Genomic DNA, 24,359 nt, shown 5'->3' on the forward strand with positions numbered 1-24,359 from the left:
TCAACCGGCCCGAGAGTTCGGGCTTATGCATAACGTTTCTCAACGAGTAAGTAGTTACGACACATATGGGGTGACATTGGAAGTACAGTTTTAGCTTCCTAGAGGCGCTTAACCAAGCGAGCGCCAGTTTTTCTAGGTGAGGGTACCTAGTTTTGGCCTCACCTAAGGTTCTGCTAACATAGTAAATTGTAAATTGCGTACCTTGCTCTTCCCAAACTAGGACTCCACTTACTGCTATCTTCGAGACCGCTAAGTACAAGTACAATTATTCATCTGTTTTTGGTATGTGAAGTAGTGGTGGGCTCGATAAGTACCTCTTGAGTTCCTCCAAAGCTCGTTGGCATTCTAGGATCCATGAGAAGTTATTCTTCTTCTTCAATAGTGCAAAGAATAGATGACTCTTGTCGGATGACCTCAAAATAAATCGCCCCAGGGTGTCTATGCGCCCGGTTAACCTTTGAACGACCTTCATGTTGTCCACGACCATGATATCTTCGATGGCATTGATCTTATCGTTATTGATCTCGACTCCCCGATTGGATACCATAAATCCGACGAACTTACCCGACCCAACTCCAAACACACATTTTTTCGGGTTCAGCTTCATATTGTATCGCTTCAGTATGCTGAAGGTTTCATGCAAATGTTTTAAATGGTCCTCTGCTCGGAGGGACTTAACTAACATGTCTTCAGTGTAAACTTTCATTGATTATCTTATTTGTTCATCGAATATCCAATTTACAAGGCGTTGGTATGTGGCGCCGACATTTTTTAATCCAAACAACATTACGTTATAGCAGTATGTGTCATATGTAGTGATGAAGGAAGTTTTTTCCTGATCAACTGGGTCCATCCGTATTAGGTTGTACCCGAAATAGGCATCGAAAAAACTGAGGATCTTGTGTCCGGCCGTGAAATCGATCATACAGTTGATGTTAGGAAAATGAAATGAGTCTTTGGGACATGCTTTATTCAAATCTTTGTAGTCTACACACATTCTTAGTTTATTCCCTTTTTTAGGGACTACCACTAAGTTTGCTAACCAATCCGGGTATTTAACCTCCCGAATAGACCCTATTTTAAGAAGTTTAGATACCTTATCCTTGGTGAAAGCATGCTTAATCTCAGACTGGGTCTCCTCTTCTATTTGACCGGGTGAAACTTTGGGTCTAGGCTCCTCTTATGAGTGGTTGTCTGCGGCGGGATCCCTATCATGTCAAGGTGAGACCAAGCGAAATAATCTTTGTTAATTATAAGAAATTGAATTAGTTTTTCCCTTAGCTCGGAGCTTAACCCGGTGCCCAGGTATACCTTTCGATCGGTCAAGTGTTCTCACAGTATGACTTGTTCCAACACTTCGACCATTTATTTAGTGGCGTCGGAATCATCAGGGGCTATAAAAGATCTAGGAACCTCATAATCATCATCCTCGATTTCCCTTTTTTGTCCGAATCTGCCGAAGATGGTATCGGTGATTGCTATTTGGCCCCGTTTTTTACTATCTGGTTCGGATCCTTCAGTGTTGAGATTGCAGACGCCGGTATCACCTCCTCGACCGTGAACATTTATTTTGCAGCCGGTTGTTCACCGTAAACTATTTTGACTCCGCCAGGTGTTGGGAATTTCAGTGCCTGGTGCAATGTCGAGGGAACCTCCCTCATGTTGTAGATCCATGGCCTCCTGAATAAAGCGTTGTACCGCATGTCTCCTTTGATCACATAAAATTTAGTCTCCTAGATGGTTTCGACGGTATTTACCGGTAACATTATTTCGCCTTAGTGGTCTTACATACCATGTTGAATCCATTTAGAAATCGAACTGCAGGCATGATTTGATCTTGTAGACCGAGTTGTTCCACGACCCTTGATCGAATGATGTTGGTTGAACTACCTGGACCAATTAACACACGTTTAACCCAAATTTTATTTACAAGTGCAGATATTACCAGTGCATCATTGTGGGGCTGCACGATCCCTTTCGCATCCTCGTCGTTGAAACATAAAGTTCCTTCTGGTATGTAGTCTCGAGTTCGTTTCTCCCTAGTGATAGATACTTTGGTGCAGTTCAACGCCGGCCCTGTGGGATATCAACCCCACCGATGATCATGTTATTGACGTGTTGAGGTCCTTTTTGTTCTGCTTGTTTGTTAGAGTCCCTGTTTATGAAATAATTCCTGGCTCGGTCGCTCAAGAATTCTCGAAGGTGCCCATTATTGAATAGACGGGCTACTTCCTCTCTTAGATGCCAACAATCTTTCGTTCTATGACCATGAGTGCCATGATATTTGTACATCTGGTTACGATCCCCTTCGGTTGGATTGGACTATAGAGGCTGAGGCCATTTGGTATCTTTGATGCGCCCGATAGCTGATACAATGGAGGCATCATCGACATTAAAGTTGTATTCTGATAGCATGGGTGCTTCATTAGGCCCAATGGACCTGTCGAAGGCATTTTTGGTCATGAGACCCCGGTTGCCTTGACCTCGGTCATTCCTCCTTTCGTTTCTCATGGAGTTTCGATCTCCATTATATGGTTGGTACCGATCCTTGTTTGGCCTCGAATCACGGTCAATGTCTCTCTTGACTCTGTCGAGGGTTCTGATGGGATAGACAGACCCTGAACGGGCCCTGAGTTGATCAACTTTGACCCTGATTTTCGATTGATACCGGTTATGCACATCGGCCCATGTAACGGCCAGGTATTCTATCAGGTACTGCTTCAGCTGCTGTGAAGCCACCGAGCTTCGAATATTGAGTCCCTGAGTGAAAGCCTGGACAACCCAATCATCAGCGACCGGCGACAGATCTATTTGTTCCATTTGAAACCGGGACACAAATTCCCTGAGCATCTCGTTATCCCTCTGTTTGACTTTGAAAAGGTCTGATTTCCTAGTCTCGACCTTGATGGCACCAGCATGTGCTTTTATGAAAGAGTCTGCAAGCATAGCAAATGAGTCAATAGAATTAGGAGGTAAATTGTGATACCATAGCATAGCTCCCTTTGACAGGGTCTTCCCAAATATTTTCAGCAGAACAGACTCGATCTCGTCGTCCTCCAAGTCATTCCCTTTGATGGCACATGTATAAGAGGTCACATGCTCGTTTGGGTCAGTCGTTCCTTTATACTTAGGTATTTCGGTCATACGAAATTTTTTGGGAATCGGCTTCGGAGTCGCGCTCGGAGGAAAAAGTTTTTGCACAAACTTCCTGGAATCCAGTCCTTTCAATATGGGAGGTGCTCCTAGGATTTGGTCTACCCTGGAGTTGTAGGGCTCCACCTTTTTGTCGTTAACTTCGATTTTCTTCTCCCCTGATTCTATCTTCTTTGTCAGCTCCTTGAGCATCTTTATAATATCGGGGTTAGCCTCTAATTCATGTTCATTCGACCTTTCTATGACCGGTTCATCCCTGCGGGTGACTTCTCGAGGCGGATCGGGCTCAACCTTGCTCGGTGTACGGCTTTGGTTCTGTAATTAAGCTATTGCCGCTTGTTGAGCCTGCAGCATTACGAAGATCAAACGTAGACTAATCCCGTCTCCTTCAACGTTTTGTGTGTTTCGAGTTGCCGACCGGGCTCCACCACGAATGCTATTTTCGGGGTCGGTAGGCAAGTTTGCATCGATAGCCACATGTGAATTAGCGTCAATCGAGTCTACAATCGGAACTCCAATGGGATCAGCAAGTGGTACCTCGTTTACGGACGCTATGTTGTTATTTTTACCTTGATGATCGGACTCGTTGTTAACATGCAGGGTGTTGATTGAGAGTTTGACATTTTGTATTCTAGCCTGGAATCAAAGACACTTCAAAGAGCAAGTGTAAAGTAGTGTGTGTTATGAAGATTCGTATCAAATAACCACTATTATCCCTACTCCCACGGTGGGCGCTAAACTGTTTACCCTCAAGATCGAATAACAATTGAATTTATACGTGGTTTTAAGGATACGTAATCTAACTTGATACAAAATGAGAAATCAGATTAATATTGAAATAAACGATGATAAGGTAAATGCAAACCACACAAGTTGAACAATCTTAGCCTTGAAGGTTGATCACCTTTGAGTCAGAAATGCTTTAATAGATGCCACAACAGAATGATGAGATAATATGAACTAGAAATAACAGTATATTGCTTAGGGATGCGTGTTACAATAACATCCCCTTAATGAATTATCAGACCCCCTTTATATAATAGAGGAGTCCAATTCTAGGTATATTTCTATATAAGGTAAAAATCTCTTGATTTGTTGATTACTGGTTCCTTGCTGATACGTACCGAGATTCTCGCCGTAATATCTGTACAGTCGCGGATATTTCGGTCTTCTATTAGTTATCCTCGAGCTCATTCGAGTCTAAGGTCGACACCGAACTCAATTTTTCTCGAAGGCAGGTTTTCCGACCTTGGGTTCTAGCTCGGTGAGATTCGGGGTCGATCTTCAGTCCGTGGTCGCCATGTTCCAAACCTAATCTATCAAGTTGAAGTCGACCTCGACTTCGGCCGTATACATAATGTTAAAAAGTGCATGTGTGAAAACAACCAAAAAATTTAATTAAAGTGGAGCGGATAGAGTAGTATTTTTTGTATGAGTTGTCTCCTATCCTGCCTTCGTTCATGGTTATGTCACGCTGGCTCCAATCATCACCTCTAATTGCTGTTTTTAGCTTTCGTTTTCTGGATAGAGAATTCCTGGAATACTTTTCATCAAAAGCTAGTGTAACATCATCATAATTAGGAGGTGAATTAATTAGTTAGTAGGTGGAAGTTAAACTACGAGCTCAATTGACACATACCTGAGAGTTGAGACCAACTTCTTCAAGAGCTAGATGGTCCAGTGTTTTGAACTTTCTTGAAAGTAACTAAGTGTCTAAATTATTTTGTAGGCCTAACCTACTATAGCCCACAAAAGAATCAAGCTGCTAGAATAATTTAATGCATAATTCAATTCTTTAAGCCTATAAAACGTACCAAGCATTTCTTTACTGCCAGGACAACACAAATTGAAACAATGGGTAGCCTCAATCTCAACCCTGAACTTGATGACCAAATTTTCAACACCATAAACCCTTTAGATCCTGGAGAATTCAGAAAGCAAGGTCACATGATTGTGAACTTCCTTGCTGATTACTATCAAAACCTTGAAAAATATCCAGTTTGTAGCCAAGTCAATCCAGGCTATCTCCAAAAGCTTGTACCGAATTCTGCACCTGATAACCCTGAACCACTTGAAAAAATTCTTCAAGATGTCAAAAGAGATATCATTCCAGGGATAACTCACTGGCAAAGTCCTAATTTCTTTGCTTATTTTCCTTCTTCAGGAAGTACTGCTGGATTCCTAGGCGAAATGCTTAGTGTTGGATTTAATGTGGTAGGGTTCAATTGGATCTCATCCCCTGCTGCAACTGAACTTGAGAGCATTGTGATGGATTGGTTTGGGAAAATGTTAAATCTTCCCAATTCTTTCTTATTCTCTGGGGGTGGTGGGGGTGTACTACAGGGTACAACTTGTGAAGCCATGTTGTGCACTATAGTGGCAGCTAGAGATCAAATGCTGAGGAAAATTGGTAGAGAGAATTTTGGCAAGTTGGTGGTCTATACATCTGATCAGACACATTTTTCTCTCAAGAAGGCTGCCCATATAACTGGGATAGACCCCGAGAATTTTCGAGTTATCCCAACAACAAAGGCTAATGAGTATGTCCTGTGCCCAAAATCGTTACGTTTAGCAATCTTGAAAGACACTAAAGAAGGAATGGTACCTTTATTCCTGTGCGCGACAATTGGGACAACTTCAACAACTTCTGTTGATCCATTGCGTCCGCTTTGTGAAATTGCTGAGGAATATGGGATTTGGGTGCATGTGGATGCAGCCTATGCGGGAAGCGCTTGCATTTGCCCTGAATTTCAACACTTCCTTGATGGTATTGAAAATGCAAACTCTTTCAGTCTCAATGCACATAAATGGTTCTTTTCCACTTTGGATTGTTGCTGCCTTTGGGTGAAGGATCCAAGTGCACTTACAAAAGCGTTATCGACTAATCCTGAATGCTTAAGAAACAAAGCCACAGAGTTAAAGCAAGTGATTGATTATAAGGACTGGCAAATTGCATTGAGCAGGAGATTTAGGGCTTTGAAACTATGGCTAGTATTGAGAAATTATGGAGTAGCTAATTTGAGAAACTTGATAAGAAGTCATGTGAACATGGCTAAGCATTTTGAAGGGCTTATAGCTATGGACAAAAGGTTTGAAATATTTGTGCCTAGAAAGTTTGCTATGGTGTGTTTTAGGATTTCTCCATCAGTAATAAGTCGAGTTTCGACAACGTTCGATGAGGAAGAAGTGAACAAGTTCAACACTAAGTTGGTGGAGTTGATTAATTCATCTGGAAAACTCTATTTGACTCATGGAGTTGTTGGAGGAATTTATATTATTCGATTTGCCATTGGTGCTTCTCTTACTGATTATAGGCATGTTGACATAGCTTGGAAGGTGATACAAGACCATGCGAATGTCCTGCTAATTCGAGGCTCTTTTTAATGTTTTTAATTATGGAAAAAATAGGGTGAACTGTTACATTTGTTTTTCCTTTTCAAAGATTAGTTGGACCTTGATGAAGGAATCAAAACTCTCTGGAGTTTTGGCAGTATGTTTGTACTATTGCATTTACATTTGAAATAAGATCCTCCGAAAATTCAGCACCAAGTACGATAGCTACTTCAATAGGAAATGAATGTGCTCATACAAAAAGAAAAAAAACGAAAAGTCCTATGGTGTCCTTCGCTCTTTTTCTATTTTATTCTACTTTAATAAATGTATGGTCCAAGATTCATCCTCTATCCCTTTCAGAACAAACTTTACTCTCTCGTTAGGTCTCAACAAACAGTGCCATAATAATTTTGTTTTATTGATAGACTTCATTGTCATCCTTGTATTCGATGATCTCGATAAAGAAATACAAAGGAAGTCATAAATTGTATACGATCAAAACCGTTTTCAACCTTCGTACAATTGGTGAAGATGGACCGAAGAAGCATCTTCATAATATCGAGGTGAGATTTGAAGAAGGCACGGACAAGCTTCGAGTTTCGGAGTCAGATTAAATACCGAGCTCGACGCCATTATCGAGCTCAAGTCCAAATCGAACTATACTGAGAAGCGACGGAATCGAGCTTAAGAACCAGAGGCCAACCAATACCGAGCCCAAGTCAATACCGGACCCCGAGTCGGCATCAGGCTCAAACTCGCATCGAGCTCTAAAACTGAAAACCGACCAATACTGAGTCCGATCAATATCAAGCTCATAGACAAGAGCCGTTACAATCGCACTAAGGGAGAGAATCTCGGCAGAAATTAGGTAAAAACTGATTTATCATGGGTTCCCCACTATGTATTTTTAATTATATCTAAAGTAGGATCTCCCCACTATAAAAGGGATGGCTATATTTATGTAAAGCAGGAAGTTTTGGCATACATTGTAACTCAGATATCATATACTCTCATATTGAAGAATTATCCCTTTTTTAGCTTCATAAATTGATTCATCTTATTTAATCCATAAATTATCCTCTTCTCAACTTTGCTTATTTTTCATCATTTACAGTCACTATTCAATATTTCTATTTATCATTATCATTTGTGTCAAGTTATACCACATACCCTTAGAACTACGTACAAATTCAACTCTATCCATTTTTTGGGTAAACAGTTTGGCACCCACCATGGGGCTAAGGATAATAGTGATTATTTGATACGAATCTGCAAAAACACACCATTTTACGCTTGTTTTCGGAAGTATCTTTGATTTCGGATTAGCAACGACGAGTTCATAATTAAAATGGCCTTACCTATAGACAACGAAGCTGGCCTTCAAGGTGAGAACAACAAATTGATGCACACGGCCGAAAGGCCACTTATCGACGCCGTTGGAGCTCGAGTCGAAGTACCATTAGACATTAATTCGCATATAGCCATTGGGACAAACCAACGTTCTGAACCTGAAAATAGAATTCATGGTGATACTCAATCTGCAGCTCGAGACACCCATAACGTTGAGGAAAATAGAATCAGCTTGCGTATGATTTTTGAAATGTTGCAAGCTCAACAGGTAGCGATAGCTCAGCTGCAGAGTCAAACCCAGATACCGAGCAGGCCGGAGCCTAGTCCACCCCGAGAAGTCACCCATAGAATGGAGCCAGCTATAGTAAGCTCAAATGAGCAAGAATCGGGGAATAATCCCAAAATTACTAAGATGTTCGAAGAGCTGACCAAACGAATAGAGTCAGGAGAAAAGAGGATCGAAGCAAACGATAAAAAAGTAGAAACATATAACTCCAAGGTCGATCAGATCCCGGGGGCACCACCAGTATTGAAAGGGTTGGATTCCAAAAAATTCGTGCAAAAGCCTTTTCCACCAAGTGCAGCTCCAAAACTGATCCCCAAAAAATTCCGCATGCCCGAGATTCCTAAAAATAATTGAACGACCGACCCCAACGAACACGTCACCTCTTACACATGTGCCATCAAGGGTAACGATATAGAAGACAATGAAATCGAATCTCTGTTGTTGAAAAAATTTGGAGAGACCCTCTCGAAGGGAGCAATGATTTAGTGTCACAACCTACCACCAAACTCCATCGACTCATTCGCCATGTTAGCAGACTCTTTCGTAAAAGAACACGCAGGAGCGATAAAGGTCGCAACGAGGAAATTGGACCTTTTCAAGGTAAGACAAAGGGATAATGAAATGCTGAGAGAATTCGTGTCCCGATTTCAAATGGAACGCATGGAATTGCCACCGGTCACAGATGATTGGTCCATTCAAGCTTTCACCCAATGATTGAACGAGCGGAGTTCGGTAGCATCACGTTGGCTGAAACAAAATTTGATCCAATATCCAGCTATAACTTGGGCAGATGTGCACAACCGATATCAATCGAAGATCAGGGTCAAGGACAACCAATTAGGAGCCCCTTTCGGTTTAGTACATCCAAACAGGTCAATAGTCAAAAACCAGAGGGACGTCACCAGGGATTCAAGGTCGAACAGAGACCGATATCAACCGTATACTGCAGATCGAAGGAACAATGGTTCAGAACGTAATTCCTCCCGGAACAATCGAAGAAGTGATTGAGTATAGAATTCTCGGGGGCTTATGAGAAAAAGTGATTTTGACAAGTATGCCGATCCTATGGAAGCACCTCAGTTATCGAAATATAACTTTAGCATCGATGCATCAGACATTGTGTCGGCAATACTAGGTGGCCCAGACCCATACAAACTGATCCTTCCCAAAGAAACCCGAATTGGATGTGCAAGTATCATGGCACGCATGGTCACAAGACCGAAGATTGTAGGCAATTAAGAGAAAAGGTAGCACGTCTATCCAATGAGGTCCACCTTCGAGAGTTCCTCAACAATCGATCGAATAGAAACTTCAGAGAAAGGGACGCCAATAGGAAAAACGAACAGGAGGAACCTCAACATATCATTCATATGATCATCGGTGGGGTCGACATTCCACATGGATCCATATTCAAATGAACTAAGGTATCAATCACTAGGGAAAAATGATCCCAAGATTTTGTGCCCGAAGGCACTTTATCGTTCAACAACGAAGAAGCAGAAGGCATTTCTCAGCCCCACAACGACGCTATGGTAATTTCTATCTTACTAAATAAAGTTCAAGTTAAACGTGTTTTAGTGGATCTAGGTAGCTCGATGAATATCATTCGATCAAGGGTCGTGGAGCAGCTCGGCATACAAAATCAAATCGTGCTCTCAGCTCGGGTCTTAAACGGCTTCAATATGGCCGGTGAAACAACTAAAGGGGAGATTACTTTACCGGTGAACGTGGCTGGAACCATTCAAGCTACCAAGTTCCATGTAATCGAGGGTGACATGAGGTAATATGCCCTACTCGGAAGGCCTTGGATCTACAATATGAGGGAAGTCCCCTCGACTCCCCACCAAATGATGAAATTCCCAACGTCAACGGTGTAAAAACAATATACGGGGAGCAGCATGCTGCAAAGGAAATGTTTGCGGTCGATGAGGTAACACCGATATCAAAACTGTCAACCTCGGAAAGGTCAAACATCGAAGGTAAACAGGAAGTCAAATAGCAATCACAGCCACTAGCTTCTACCGAATCGAGGAAGTAGGAGGTAGAAGAAGAAGAGGAGGATTTTTTGACCCCTCGAACTTTTATCGTTCCCGAAGATTCTGACACTACCAAATCAACGGTCCAAGAGCTGGAGCATGTTATATTGATCGAGCACCTACCTGAGCGAAAGGTATACCTGGGAACGGGATTAACCCCCGAACTCAGGAAAAAGCTTATTCAATTTCTTATTGATAACATAGATTGTTTTGCTTGGTCCCATTTAGACATAACAGGGATCCCACCGGATATAACGATGCATCGGCTAAGTATGGACCCTAGGTTCAAATCGGTAAAGCAAAAGATAAGACCGCAGTCTAAGGTAAAGCACGCATTAATAAAGAACGAGGTAAATAAACTTCTCAAAATAGGGTCCATTCGGGAAGTGAAATATCCCGAATGGTTAGCCAATGTAGTTGAAGTCCCTAAAAAGGGAAAAAACTTAGAATATGTGTAGATTATAAGGATCTAAACAAGGCATGCCCCAAAGATTCTTTTCCGCTACCTAACATCGATCGCATGATCGATGCCACGACCGTCCATGAGATCCTTACTTTTCTTGATGCCTATTCCGGGTATAATAAAATCCAAATGAACCCGAAGGACCGAGAAAAAACTTCATTTATCACCAAGTATGGAATATATTGTTATAATGTAATGCCCTTCGGGCTAAAAAATACACGAGCTACTTACCAACGCCTAGTAAATAAAATGTTCGAAGAGCAAATAGGTAAATTGATGGAAGTTTATATTTGATGACATGCTAGTTAAGTCCCTACGCGCAGACGACCATTTAGCTAATTTGCAGGAAACGTTCGAAATCTTAAAGAAATACAACATGAAGCTCAACCCCGAGAAATGTGCTTTTGGGGTCGGTTCGGGCAAGTTCCTTGGCTTCATGGTATCAAATCGGGGAATCGAGATCAACCCCGACAAAATCAAGGCCATCAAAGACATCACCACCGTAAACAATGTAAAAGTAGTGCACATGCTAACCGGAAGGATAACTGCCTTAGGTCGATTCATTTCGAAGTCGTCGGATTGAAGCCACCGATTTTTCAAAATGAAGAACGATTTCGTCTGGACCCCAGAATGCCAACAGGCATTAGAGGAATGGAAGCAATACCTATCGAGTCCACTGCTGTTTCACACTCCGAAGGCAGATGAGAAACTTTACTTGTACTTGGCGGTATCGGAAATATTGGTAAGTGGTTTCCTAGTTCGTGAAGAGAAAGGTACGCAATTTACCGTTTATTATGTAAGTCGAACCTTAGGGGAAGCAGAAACTAGATATCCACACTTAGAGAAATTGGTACTTGCGCTGATAAGCGCCTCTAGAAAGTTAAGACCATACTTTCAATGTCACCCCATATGCGTATTAACCACTTACCCACTTCGTAATATTTTGTACAAGACCGAACTATCAGGCCGATTGGCCAAATGGGCCGTCAAACTCAGTGGGTACGATATAAAATATCAACCCCGGACGGCCATCAAGTCTCAAATTTTAGCGGACTTCATGGCCGATTTCACGCCAACCCTCATACCCGTATATTTTGCATCAGTTTCTCCATGGATATGGTCATGCACTTTGTGTGTTTGTTGTTGATTTGCATATGGTTGTGGATTTTGAGCATTATGGCTTGATATATTTCATGTGGACCGGTGTTTGGATTGGGTCAGGCACTGCAGTGGAGTTATGTTGGTATATGATCTTTTTTGTTGATTTCGCGTGTTTTGGATCTCATTTGTGTGATGGGTTCATATCATTGTGCTTGTGGTGGTACATGTTGAGCTTGTGGGATGATTATCTCATTTGATTCTCTTTTCGTCCTTGGGAACACTCGAGTTGTTGCTTGTACGGTGCACAAATTGCATAGTCTACGGCTTTAGGTGGTATTTGTGTGGCATGTTGGTAGAGCAGCTTGTACTAGATGTGGTGAGGTTCTTTGACCTGGAATCATTGTTATCAGACTTGATTAAGGTATGTTGCAAGGATAATGTCACTAGTCAGCTTAGATTTTGGCTAAGGTTCTTGTGGGGTAAAAGAGCTCCACGACTTGTTGATTTGCTGAGTGGTTAAGAGTTTATGCGTGTTTCCTCCATCATTGGCAGTGTACGAAGGGTTAGAATAAGGTTTTATTTGATATGAAGTTTGTTACCGGTACAAGGCTTGTCATTGAGCAGTTATTGTGGTCGGAAGCTACTACTATGAGTATCATAGTTATGTGGTATATCATGTGACTACATTCTGGGTTATGACTACAACTTGATTTGGCTTTTGATACTTACACATCGCATAGATGTGAGAATTGGGTGTTGTAATAGAATCTGAATATTGGAAATTTAACTCTAAAATTTATGAGCTAAGGTTGCAGTAAGAATCTTCAACTAGGTTGTGTTGTCGGACTTATATAGGTTGAGGAGATGTGGGATCTCTCATGGGTATATCTATGTCAAGTTTATACGGCGATTTGATGGCTTTGGAACGACTCTTGTCACGTTCGAGGACGAACATATATTTAAGTGGGAGAGAATGTAACGACCCGACCGGTCGTTTTGTGGTTTAGTGTTCCATTCCATTGTTTTGAGACTTTGAGTAGCTTCATATTATGTATAATGACTTGCGTGTATGGTTGGTTTCAGTTTTCAAGCGGTTCAGGATTCATTTAGAAGAACGATTCTCGTTTTAGAAGCTTTAAGTTGGAAGAGTTGACCAAGGTTTGACCTTTGGGTAAACGGACTCGGAATCGGTTTTTGATTATTTCAATAGGTTCGTATGATGATATTGGACTTGTACGTATGTTCGGATTTGGTTTCGGAGGTTCCTAGAAGAATTCGACACTATTTGTCGAAAGTTGGCAATTTAAAGAACTTAAGAGTTCATAAATTTGACCAAGAGTTGACTTTGATGTTATTGGACTCCAATTGGTGTTGTGAGAATTTGGATAAGTCTATATAGTTGAATTGAACTTGTATGCAAAGTTTGAAAGTAATCCGAAGTGTTTAAGTGTGATTCAGACAATCTTTTTAAAGAATAAAAATTTAACAACTTAAGAGAAATTTTATTCGGTTTGAGTCTCGATTCTTTATTGTGATGTTTACGTCGGTGTTTTGAGGCTTTGGATAAGTTTGGATAATGTATTTGTACTTATTGGTATGATTGGATGGGGTCCCGACGGGCTCGAGTGTGTTTTGGATCATTGGTTAAAAGCTAGTTAAGTTAAGGATTTAAAGTTTGACTATGGTCAATATCGGGTCAAGATGACATCATTTCGGTATTTTGAGTGCGCGAGCAAGTGCGTAGTGTATTTTATGATTGAAATGCATATATTGTTTGTGTCCGGGAGGTTCCGAATGAATTTTGGGTGCTAAAACAAAGATATTTTATTGTTGGTTTTTCCTGGTGTAAGTAATTACGAAAATACCATTTATGTCCCTGGAATTTTCAGATTTCTTTTAAAACTTCAAAATATCATATCTCCCTCATTTTAAGGCCAAAGTGGGTGATTCAAGAGGCTATATTGGGTGTAATCTCGCAAGGATCATGTTGGACTTATCAAACGTGAGTTTAGGGATCATCTAAGACCTAATTCAAGCTGGGACAACTGCTGTATTTTTGTTTCTTATTTTATAATTTAGTTACTTTTTCTCACAATGTTTTGGAGCCCAGTTGCCACGATCCAAAATCTCACCTTAGGCGTCGTGATGACACCTAGTCTCTAAGACTAGGTAAGCTGATTACTTACACCAATTAAGTCAATTTAACAATGTAAATAAGAGATTTATATAAATACCGAAATAAATGTGAAATGAGCCTATGCGGCAATAATCACTACAACCTCCCAAGATTAGGTAATACAGAGTCACGAACTCTAAGTGCATACATGATCTCAAGGATCGAAATACAATATTGTTCAAATGACAAGCTGACAGTATAATAAAAGGAAAGGACTCCAAGGGACTACAATGACCAAGGAGCTCTACCTTGAATCCTCGCGATCAATGAGCTAACTGTGCATGAGTTCGATATCTCCAATACCTGGATTTGCACAAAAAAATACAGAAGTGTAGTATGAGTACACCACGATCGGTACCGAGTAAGTATGAAGACTAACCTCGGTGGAGTAGTGACGAGGTACAAGTCATGACACCTACTAGTCTAAAAGACATTTGCAGTATAGAAGTATAAAGCTAATAATGAAAGTAGGAATAAGTAAATGGCAACAAGAATCAACATGTATATAAACAACAAAGTAATAAGAACGATGTGAAAGTACCATTAAAACCAAATAAGGAAAACAAATGAAAACCAATTAATCAAACCATTCTAACACAAGTTTCGCCACAAAATTACTCCGAGTTACCTCATCTCATAATCACAAATCACGAGTCTCAACCCACAAATCATATGCTCATGGCACCTTGTGACCACATTTCTAATCACAACCGCACGGACACCCTTCATGGGCGAAACTCTAAGTAGTACCTTCTCCACCACCATGTAAGCAACATCACGAACCTTCCGATCGGCGTAGCTCTTCTGTCTAGACTACGCCATGCGAAGCCGATCCTGAATCAACTTAACCTTGTCCAAAGCATCCTGAACCAAGTCAGTACCCAATATCTTACCTCACCTGGCTCAAACCAACCCACCGGAGGCCGACACCATCTCCCATATAAAGCCTCATAAGGAAGACAGAGAAACCACACAAGCTAGAACCTGACTGGGCTCCGAAACATCTAACCTCACAAACTGATTGGCCAAGGCCTGAACATCTGATGCAAGAGGTCTCTCACCAATAGGAATGAATGCAAGGCTACCCATACTCACCACCTTTCTACTCAAGGCATCGGCCACCACATTGGCTTTCTCGGGATGATACAAAATGGTAATATCATAGTCATTTAGCAGCTCCAACCATCTCTGATGCCTCAAATTTAGATCCTTTTGTTTGAAGAAGTGTTGGAGACTCTGATGATTCGTAAATACCTCACAAGACACACCATAGAGATAATGCCTCAAAATCTTCAATGCATGAACGATGGCTGCCAACTCCAAATTCTGAACATGGTAGTTCTTCTCATGGGGCTTCAACTGGCACAAAGCATAAGCAATAACTCTACCCTGTTGCATCAAGACACACCCAATACCAATCTGAGAATCATCACAATACACTATATAAGAACATGACGCTGAAGGCAAAACTAGAACTGGAGCTATGGTCAAGGCAGTCTTGAGCTTCTGAAAGCTCTCCTCACACTCATCCGACCACCTGAATGGAGCACTCTTTTGGGTAAACCTGGTCAAAGGCGCTGCAATGGACAAGTAACCCTCCACGAAGCGAAGATAATATCCGACCAAGCCGAGAAAACTCCGAATCTCTGTGGCTGAAGATGGTCTGGGCCAACTCTGAACTGCCTCTATCTTCTTTGGATCCACCTTAATCCCCTCACTAGACACCACGTGCCCCAAGAACGCCACCGAACTGATCCAAAACTCACACATGGATAACTTGGCATTAAGCTTCTCCTCCCTCAACCTCTGTAGTACAATCCTCAAATGTTAGGCATGCGCCTCCTGGCTACGTGAGTACACGAGGATATCATCAATGAATACTATGATAAATGAATCAAGGTAAGGCTAGAATAAACTGCTCATCAGATGCATAAATGTTGCTTGGTTAGCCCGAAAGACATCACAAGGAACTGAGAGTAACCATAACGGTTCCTTAATGTCGTCCTTAGAATATTCGAGTTCCGAATCTTCAACTGGTGATACCCAGACCTCAAATCAATCTTAGATTACACCCTCTCTCACTGAAGCTTGTCAAATAGATCATTAATTTGCGGCAAAGAATATTTGTTCTTGATTGTAACTTTGTTCAACTGCATATAGTCGATGCACATCCTCATAGTACCATCCTTATTCTTCACAAACATAACCGGTGCACCACAAAGCGACACACTAGGCCTAATAAACCCCTTATCAAGAAGCTCCTGAAGCTGCTATTTCAATTCCTTCAACTCTACTTGTCACGCCCCGACCTCGGGGAGCGCGACTGGCGCTCAACAGAGTTATCCCGGTCGAGCAAGCCTGCACAGCGCCGTCTACCCAACTCACCCATGAATAAAGAGAGGAATACATTTCATTAATTAGACAGTAAGTGGTCATGTGAATAACACCAGTTCATTTCCATTAGTTACGTCATTAACAAGTCTCCAAAACAGTACATTATACAATCATAGTTAAAGTGGATCAGATGATACAATTATAGAATTTTTAGTTTAACCTTCCCAAAAAAACCAGATATAACTCACACTATGTTTACGGAGCCTCTAACAGGAACAAAAAGAGTGTTGTGACAGTGCCGACAACAAGGCCCCGGCTATACCTCAAAATGCTATGTACAAAGGATAAGAGATACAGGACCCCGAAATGAAATGGGGCTCACCAAGTCAGCTGAGGAGAGGGTGTGCTGCTATCACTGATCAATACCACATGCTATGGAACCACCTGCATCCACTAAAGATGTAGCGCACCTGACAAAAGGGACATTAGTACATATGGAATAGTACTAGTATATAAAACTAAACACCCTCTCAATATAGTGAAGAACGGTAAACAGAGAAGGAAACAGGAAATCAATTAGAGAATCAAATAGTATCAAGGTGTCAAGTTAGGGAAAAGTACATTTCAAGTAAGTTTCAATATTTTAAGTTGGGAGATCTTTAGCATCGATACACCACCATGTTTTAGCACGGATTCTGATCTCAGCCTGACCGGCTAAGCCGTCTCACCCCGAGACATACACTCACAATACCACCATGTGCGCGACATTGCATCCCATTTCAGCCCGACCGGCTAAGCCGTCTCACCACAATGCCATGTGGGTCGACATCACATCACATATCGCTAGCAATAATCTCATCCCATTTAAGGGGAAACAATCTTATCATATTATCATGGGGATTTACCCCCCAATCACTCCTACACCGGCACGTGTAGTTTCGGGGTTAGGTTATTTCGACCTACCCTTCCTTGGTGGCTAATCAATACTCCCAAAGCATTTACTATTAAAAGGATCTACCTCTTATTTCATAATTTTTGTATATCATTCAATTCATTGGCACCAATGTCCATGACACACTATCATTCTTGGCACGTTAGCCGCACATCATATTTCACGTTCTCTTCTTTCACTTTCAAATATCATTGTGGATAATCGACAACAAGGCCTTCCATATCAAGACTTTAAACACATATTTGAGTAATTTAGGGTCTTAGGCACATGTGATTTCTTACACAATTTGACATGATAACTTTCATTAGAAACACGTTTTTAAATTATAACACAATAACACACAGCCCATACTTAAACCACATTCTCAAACGGTAACTCAACATAACAAGAATCTTTGGAGTACATATTGCACGCATATTTATTTTTACACACGACTTATTCGAAATAATCAATTTATAATAAGCATCGCAGAACTTACAGGGCCATTGAGAGGTTCAATTCTAAAAAGAGGGGTTTAGCCAACATATCTTGCTTTGAGCTTTCCTGAATTCACTACACAGTTCGGGGATCCTAGAAGCTTTGATCTATTTAGAGACACATCAACATTGAACACGAATTAGGAAGGAGTTCATGATTCTAACTCATTCGAGTATTTTATCAAACACTAGGTGGCCATTATGATCTCAAGGTCCTCCTATGGTGGATTCCTCTATCTCACTACCTAATTGAGCTCAACAATCTCCCCACAACCCTAGATAATACATGCATGCATACATAACAACTCTCATACCCAAGAATCATACTCCCAATTAACCATCTTCTTCCTAAACTCGAAATTGAAGACTAGGGTTAGAACCTTACCTCTTGGATGAAAATCTTGTGAATTCTTCTTGCAAATTCTTCAACTTTGAGCAAGAATTAATGAATGATGAGCTTAGGAACTTCCCCTATCACTCTATGGCCCTCTATTCTAATATATCGTAATAGGGTCGGGTAAACAAATTAGAAAAATGAAGCCTCGACTCAGATCTGTCGTAGCATATGCGACCACATTATGCTTCTATGGTCCGCAAAATGGGCCACATAATGGCTCTCCGGAACGGGCAATTCTACCTCAGTGTACGACCGATCTGCAGTCCGCAGACCTATTATGCGGTCGTATAATACACCGCAGAACTTCCCTCCAAAAATTTTCATGTTGGGTATGCGATGGGTTATGCGGCCCGCAAAACGATTATACGGTCGCATAATAGACCGCATAATGGTCTGAAATTTTGCCCAGGTTTCTCCTTCAGTCCACGGTAGATATGCAGTCCGCAGATTAGTTCTACGACCGCAGAAATCCCCTACACTTCTAAAACATTTCTTCAACTCTCCAACGCACTGTTCAACCCAAAAAGTTCAAACGATACGGAGGAATAGAAATGGGATGAGTGCCAGGCACCATGGAAATACCAAAATCAATATCCCTATTGGGTGGCATGCTCGACAGGTCTGCAGGATACACATTCGAAAAGTCTCGCACTACTGGAACAGAATCAATAGTAGGAGTATCAGCACCAACATCTCTCACAAAGTCCAAATAAGATGAACACCCCTTCCCATAGAACCCTCCACTCGATCCTTGGCAACCCCGGCATCGCCAATGTCATGGTCTTAGCGTGACAATCCAGAATAACCTTACATGGAGACAACAAATTCATACCCAAAATCACGTCGAAATCAACCATACTAAGTAATAAGAGATCAACTATAATCTCCACTTCTCCGATGGTCACAACACACGACTGATATACATGGTCCACAATAATACTATCGCCCACCGACGTAGATATATGAACATGTGAAACTAAGTACTCACGGGGCATGTCCAAGTAACAAGAAAAATAAGATGATATATAAGAATAAGTAGAACCAGGGTCAAATAATGTGGAAGCATCTCTGTGGCACATTGAAACAATACATGTGATCAATGCATATAAAGCAACAACCTCTGGCTTGGCAGGAATAGCATAAAATTGAGCCTGGCCGACACCTGATCGGCCTCCCTCTCTAGGGCAACCAATAGCTACCTGAGCCCCACCCCGAGTTGGCTGGGTGGGTGGTGAAGTAACTGATGGGGAAGTCACCGCCTGACTCCTCTGCTGAACTAAACCTCCAAAGTGATGGGGACACTGTCTCCACACATACTCGAGCTCCCACCACTCAAAGTACCTCCCCGCTGGTGGTGGGGCCCTAATCTGGCACCGAGAACTAGAATAACTGCTAGAAGGTCCGACAGAGATGAACCCTGAACCGATGGATCACGGGATGAACTCTAAGCTGGGAGAGCACTGAGAGATAACTGACCCGGACGAGCACTATATGAACCGTGGCTAGCTGATGCAACATGGTGAACCGGACGAGCCATCTGAGCGGGCTTATAAAAACCACCCCTACTGTGGTAGGACTGTCCCCCAAAACGAACACCGCTGAAATCACCCAAACCACGAGGCCTCTTGGCCTCCCTCTCCTCACACTCCAAACTATGGACAAACTCTAGCCACCGAGCAATATCGACCACCTAGTCAAACCTAGCACCTGATGCATTCTCCCCGAGTCATAACAAAATGCAACTGATAGCTGAGGCCATCAATGAACCTCATAATCCTCTCCCTCTCTATGGGAAAAAACCAAATCGGGTGATGGGCCAACTATGAAAATCTCATCTCATACGGGGTCACACATATGCCCTCCTAGTATAGCTTCTCAAACTGCCTACGCAACTCCTCCCTGCTGGTCGGTGGCACAAACTTCTCCAAGAAGAGAACGGAGAACTCGTGCCATAAAAGTGGTGCAGCATCAGCTAGCCTGCTCCGCTCATAGGCATCCCACCATCTAAAGGTTGCCCCCGTCAATTGGAAAGTAGTAAATAAGACCCCACTACTCTTTAGAATACCGGCCGTGCGAAGAATCCGATGGCACCTATCCAAGAAGTCCTGAGCATCCTCAGACTCCGCCCCACTGAATGTTGGAGGCTTCAGCCTCCCAAACCTCTCTAGTCTCTTCTGATCCTCATCACTCATGATAGGACCCACCTGGCATAAGCAACTACAACTAGATGGGCTGGTAATACCCCCCAGTGTCTGAAGTCCCTGCATCACTTACTCTAGAGTACGGGTGGCGGGAGTCTGAGCACCTCCCCTAGCCTGAGAAGTGATTGGCGCGGTTGGAACTGAAACCTTCTGAGCAAAGCTAGTGAGAACCATCAATATTTGGGCCAGAGCCTCCTGAAGGCTTGGAATAACAATGGGTACAGCTGGTGCCTGAGCTGGTCCAACCGGCTCAACCACATCTAGAATTTGCTCCTGAGCTGGAGCAACTGGTGGGTCTGCATGTGCGGCTCTAGCTGCACCTCAACCTCTACCGTGGCCCCGGCCTCTCGTGGCCCTAGCTGGTGGTACTGGTGGTCATCCGCCTGGTCCGATAGCATGTTTCCTCACCATATATGAGAGAATTGAATAACAAAAAGTTAGTTTCCAGATTTAATAACTTCGTACAACAAGAATACAAGAAAGTGAAGTTTTCTTAATGGTTCAGCAGCCTCTTGAAGATAAGTACAGTCGTCTCTGTATCGATCCGCAAGACTCTATTTAACCTTCTCATGACTCGTGAGACCTATGTAACCTAGGCCCTGATACCAACTTGTCACGACCCAAATCTCACATGTCATGATGGCGCCTAACGTAATAATAGGCAAGCTGACAACCACAATAAACCATACAATCTTTAAGTTTGAAAACATAACAAAATAAGTTTAAGAATAAAATCTCATAAATACTGATACGAAAATATCGTGACTCAATACAATATTCCCCCAAAATCCGGGTGTCACTGAGTACATGAGCATCTATACGATACCATGGTCTGACTATTGAAACACTATCTTGTAAGGTAGAATAATATAACTAAAACTAAAAGATAAAGGAGGAGAGTCAAGGTCTGCGGACGCCAAAGCAACTACCTCGAGAATCGCCGAACTAATAAAGCTCCAAAATCAGCAACCGCCGTACCCAGAAGTACCTGGATCAACACACGAAGTGCATGGTGTAGTATGAGTACAACCGACCCAATGTACTCAATAAGTAACAAGTCTAACCTTGGGCTGAAAGTAGTGACGAGCTCAACAGGTACAATCCAAATACATAAATAACAGTACAGAAATGTACACATGCTTTCAAGTTCAATAGTTTAAGATCAAATAGATAAAATATGCCAAGATTGACTGAAATGAGGGATGATACATCTCTATATCTACATATCAATTATGCATGCCAACTGTAATGCAAAACAGTGACAAAATCATATGCATACTCTCAGAGTATCAATTCACTCAGTCCTCCCATTCACACAATCCTCACAGTCACTCAATATTCCCAATCTCTCGGCACTCGCTATCAGAACTCGCACTCAGTAGGTACCTGCACTCACTGCTGGTGAGTAAGACTCCAGAGGGGCGGATCCTGCCCAAGCGCTAAAATAAGCCAATCATGGCATGAATCAATAGAGCATGTTCTAGCGAGTAGCCCGATCCCATAATAATCCTCACAATCAGGCCCTCGACCTCATTTAGTCATCAATCTCTCCAGTCTCTCGGTCTCACAAGTATCATGACAATAAGCCCAATCAATGATGATATGATGTGCCAATAAATGGCAATAGAGACTGAGATATGATATACAACTGATAGGTGAGATTGAGCACGTAATTTCAAATTTAGCGAGTAATTCAACAACAACACGACCTCTGTGGGTCCAAATAATACTAGCATATAGCCTAAGCATGATTTCTAATATGAGTCACATCTCAGTTTCTCTAATACATGGAGAATACATGGATAATGACAAGAGTATTTGACTACACAACTCCACAAAATTGATTGAGTCACAATTTCTATGGTGCATGCCCACACACCCATCACATAGCATGTGCGTCACCTCAACACCAACCACATACACGTAATCCAGGGAATAATACCCTAGAACCAAGTTTAGAAGTGTTACTTACCTAAAGCCGTTCAAATCTCTACTCCAATAAGCCCTTGCCTCATGAATCGGCCTGTGAATGCCTCGATTCTAGCCACAAACAACTCGATAGAATCAACACAAGCTATAGGAATCAATTCCATATGTAAATGCTAAGTTCATAATCATAAGTTAAAAAGTCAACTCAAAGGTTAACCCCAGGCCCACGTCTTGGAATCCAACCAAATTTACAAAATACGAACACCCATTCAACCACGAGTCCAACTATACAAAATTTACCAACTTCCGACACCAAATCGTCACTAAAATCCCCAATTATTACTCTTCAATCTCTAGCCCCAAACTCACAAAACTCCACCTTAAAAACACATAAACTAGGTGAGAAATTCAATGGGTAATCAATATTATTGAATAAAAATGATCAAAAGTGGCTTACCTCAAGAAATCACGTGAAACCCCTCTCAAATATCGCCTCCAGCCGAGCTTCTAAAGTCCAAAATGACAAAACTCCCGGAAACCCTTCGAATATAATCTGCCCAGGGCCTTTTGCACATGTGGTCCCACTTTTGCGGATTCCCCAACGCTTCTGTGATCCACAGTCTCCAGCCCACTTCCGCATCTGCGATCATTTATGCGCAGATGCACATCCGCATCTGCAGATATCCGTCTGCACCTGCGCCCCCGCGCTCCCTTTCCAGACCTCGCACTTGCGACCCCTCTCCGCATCTACGACCTCGCAGGTGCGGACAAACCCTCGCACCTGCGAGCACCGCCCAACTTCGCCCAAACCACACTTGTGACCATTTATTCGCTTCTGTGGTCACGCACCTACGACCAAAACTTTACAGGTGTGATGGGACTAACATCAATAGTAACATAATCCTCCTAAGTCCAATTTCCAATCTGATTCCCATCCGAATCATTCCCGAGGCCCCCGAGACCCTGTCCAAACATAACAACAAGTCCTATAACACGATACGAACATAGTCGAGGTCTCAAATCACATCAAATAACATTAAAACACGAATCGCACCCAAATTCAATCGTAATACAAACTAATGAATTCCAACTTCTACGTCGAAACCTATCAAATAAACTCTGATTGACCTCAAATTTTGCACACAAGTCATAAATGACACAATGGACCTAATCCAACTTAAACTTTGTACACAAGTCATAGATGACACAACATAACTATTGGTAAGTCCCCGTAAGAAATTTACCTAAAACTCGGGATTTCGTGGTGCCGAAGTGGACTTATGTGTGGACCATTGTAGAAATACGGACTTTATGGGTTGAATAGTATGTTGGGGAGTTAAAGGAAAATTTTGGAAGTTCAGGGCATTTTTGCAGTCCATTCTGCAGTTGCAGAATTGATCTGCGAACCGCAGATCTGCCGTAGACTGAAGCAGAAACTTGGGCAAATTTTTGGACCATTATGCGGTCCATTATGCGGACGCATAATCATTTTTAGGGCCGCAAACCCATCATAGATCCATCAGAAATCAATTGTGGAGGGAAGTTCTGCGGCGCATTATGTGACCGCAGAATAGATTTGCGGACCGTGGACCGGTCGCAGAGTGGGGCAGAATTGCCCAATTCCGGAGTGCCATTGTGCGGTCCATTTTGTGGACCGCATAAGTATTTTGCGGTCGCATATGTGATAGCAGATCTGCATCGGGGGTCATTTTTGAAAATTTTCTAATCCGACCCTATTTTGATATAAGGCCTTAGGGGGTCATTTTGATGGCCAAAATCTGATATTTTTAGAGAGAAGTGAGAGTGTTCTAGAGAGAGAGGAGGAAACCCTAAGCTAATTATTCATAGATCCTTGTTCAAGACTTGGAAATTTCACAAGGAAAACTCTTAAGGTCTTCTTTCAAGAGGTAAGGTTCTAACCCTAGTCTTCAATTTAGAGTTTGGGTAGAAGATGTGTAATTAGGAGTATGACTCTTGGGTATGAGAGTTGTTATTTATGCATGCATGTAACTATGAGGATGGTGGGGAGGTAATTTAACTAGTATAAGTAAAATCTTGGTATTGAATTAGTTGTGGAGTGAAGGAAATCTTATGAAAGAACCTTGTAATCAAATTCGCACACCTAGTGTTTAATAAAATGCTCAAATGAGTTGAAACCATAAATATCTTCCT

At 42.0% G+C, this 24,359-nt stretch overlaps 1 protein-coding gene across 1 annotated transcript; it reads left to right on the forward strand.

The window, feature by feature from the left end:
• The first annotated feature begins 4,951 nt into the window (after positions 1-4,951).
• On the forward strand, positions 4,952-6,702 carry LOC104115885 (phenylacetaldehyde synthase-like). The gene has a single exon (XM_009626602.4). The coding sequence runs from the start codon at positions 5,008-5,010 to the stop codon at positions 6,535-6,537; it is 1,530 nt and encodes a 509-aa protein (XP_009624897.1). The 5' UTR covers positions 4,952-5,007; the 3' UTR covers positions 6,538-6,702.
• Positions 6,703-24,359: the final 17,657 nt, after the last annotated feature.

The sequence above is a fragment of the Nicotiana tomentosiformis genome, chromosome 2 (assembly GCF_000390325.3).
Source record: "Nicotiana tomentosiformis chromosome 2, ASM39032v3, whole genome shotgun sequence".
NCBI lineage: Eukaryota > Viridiplantae > Streptophyta > Magnoliopsida > Solanales > Solanaceae > Nicotiana > Nicotiana tomentosiformis.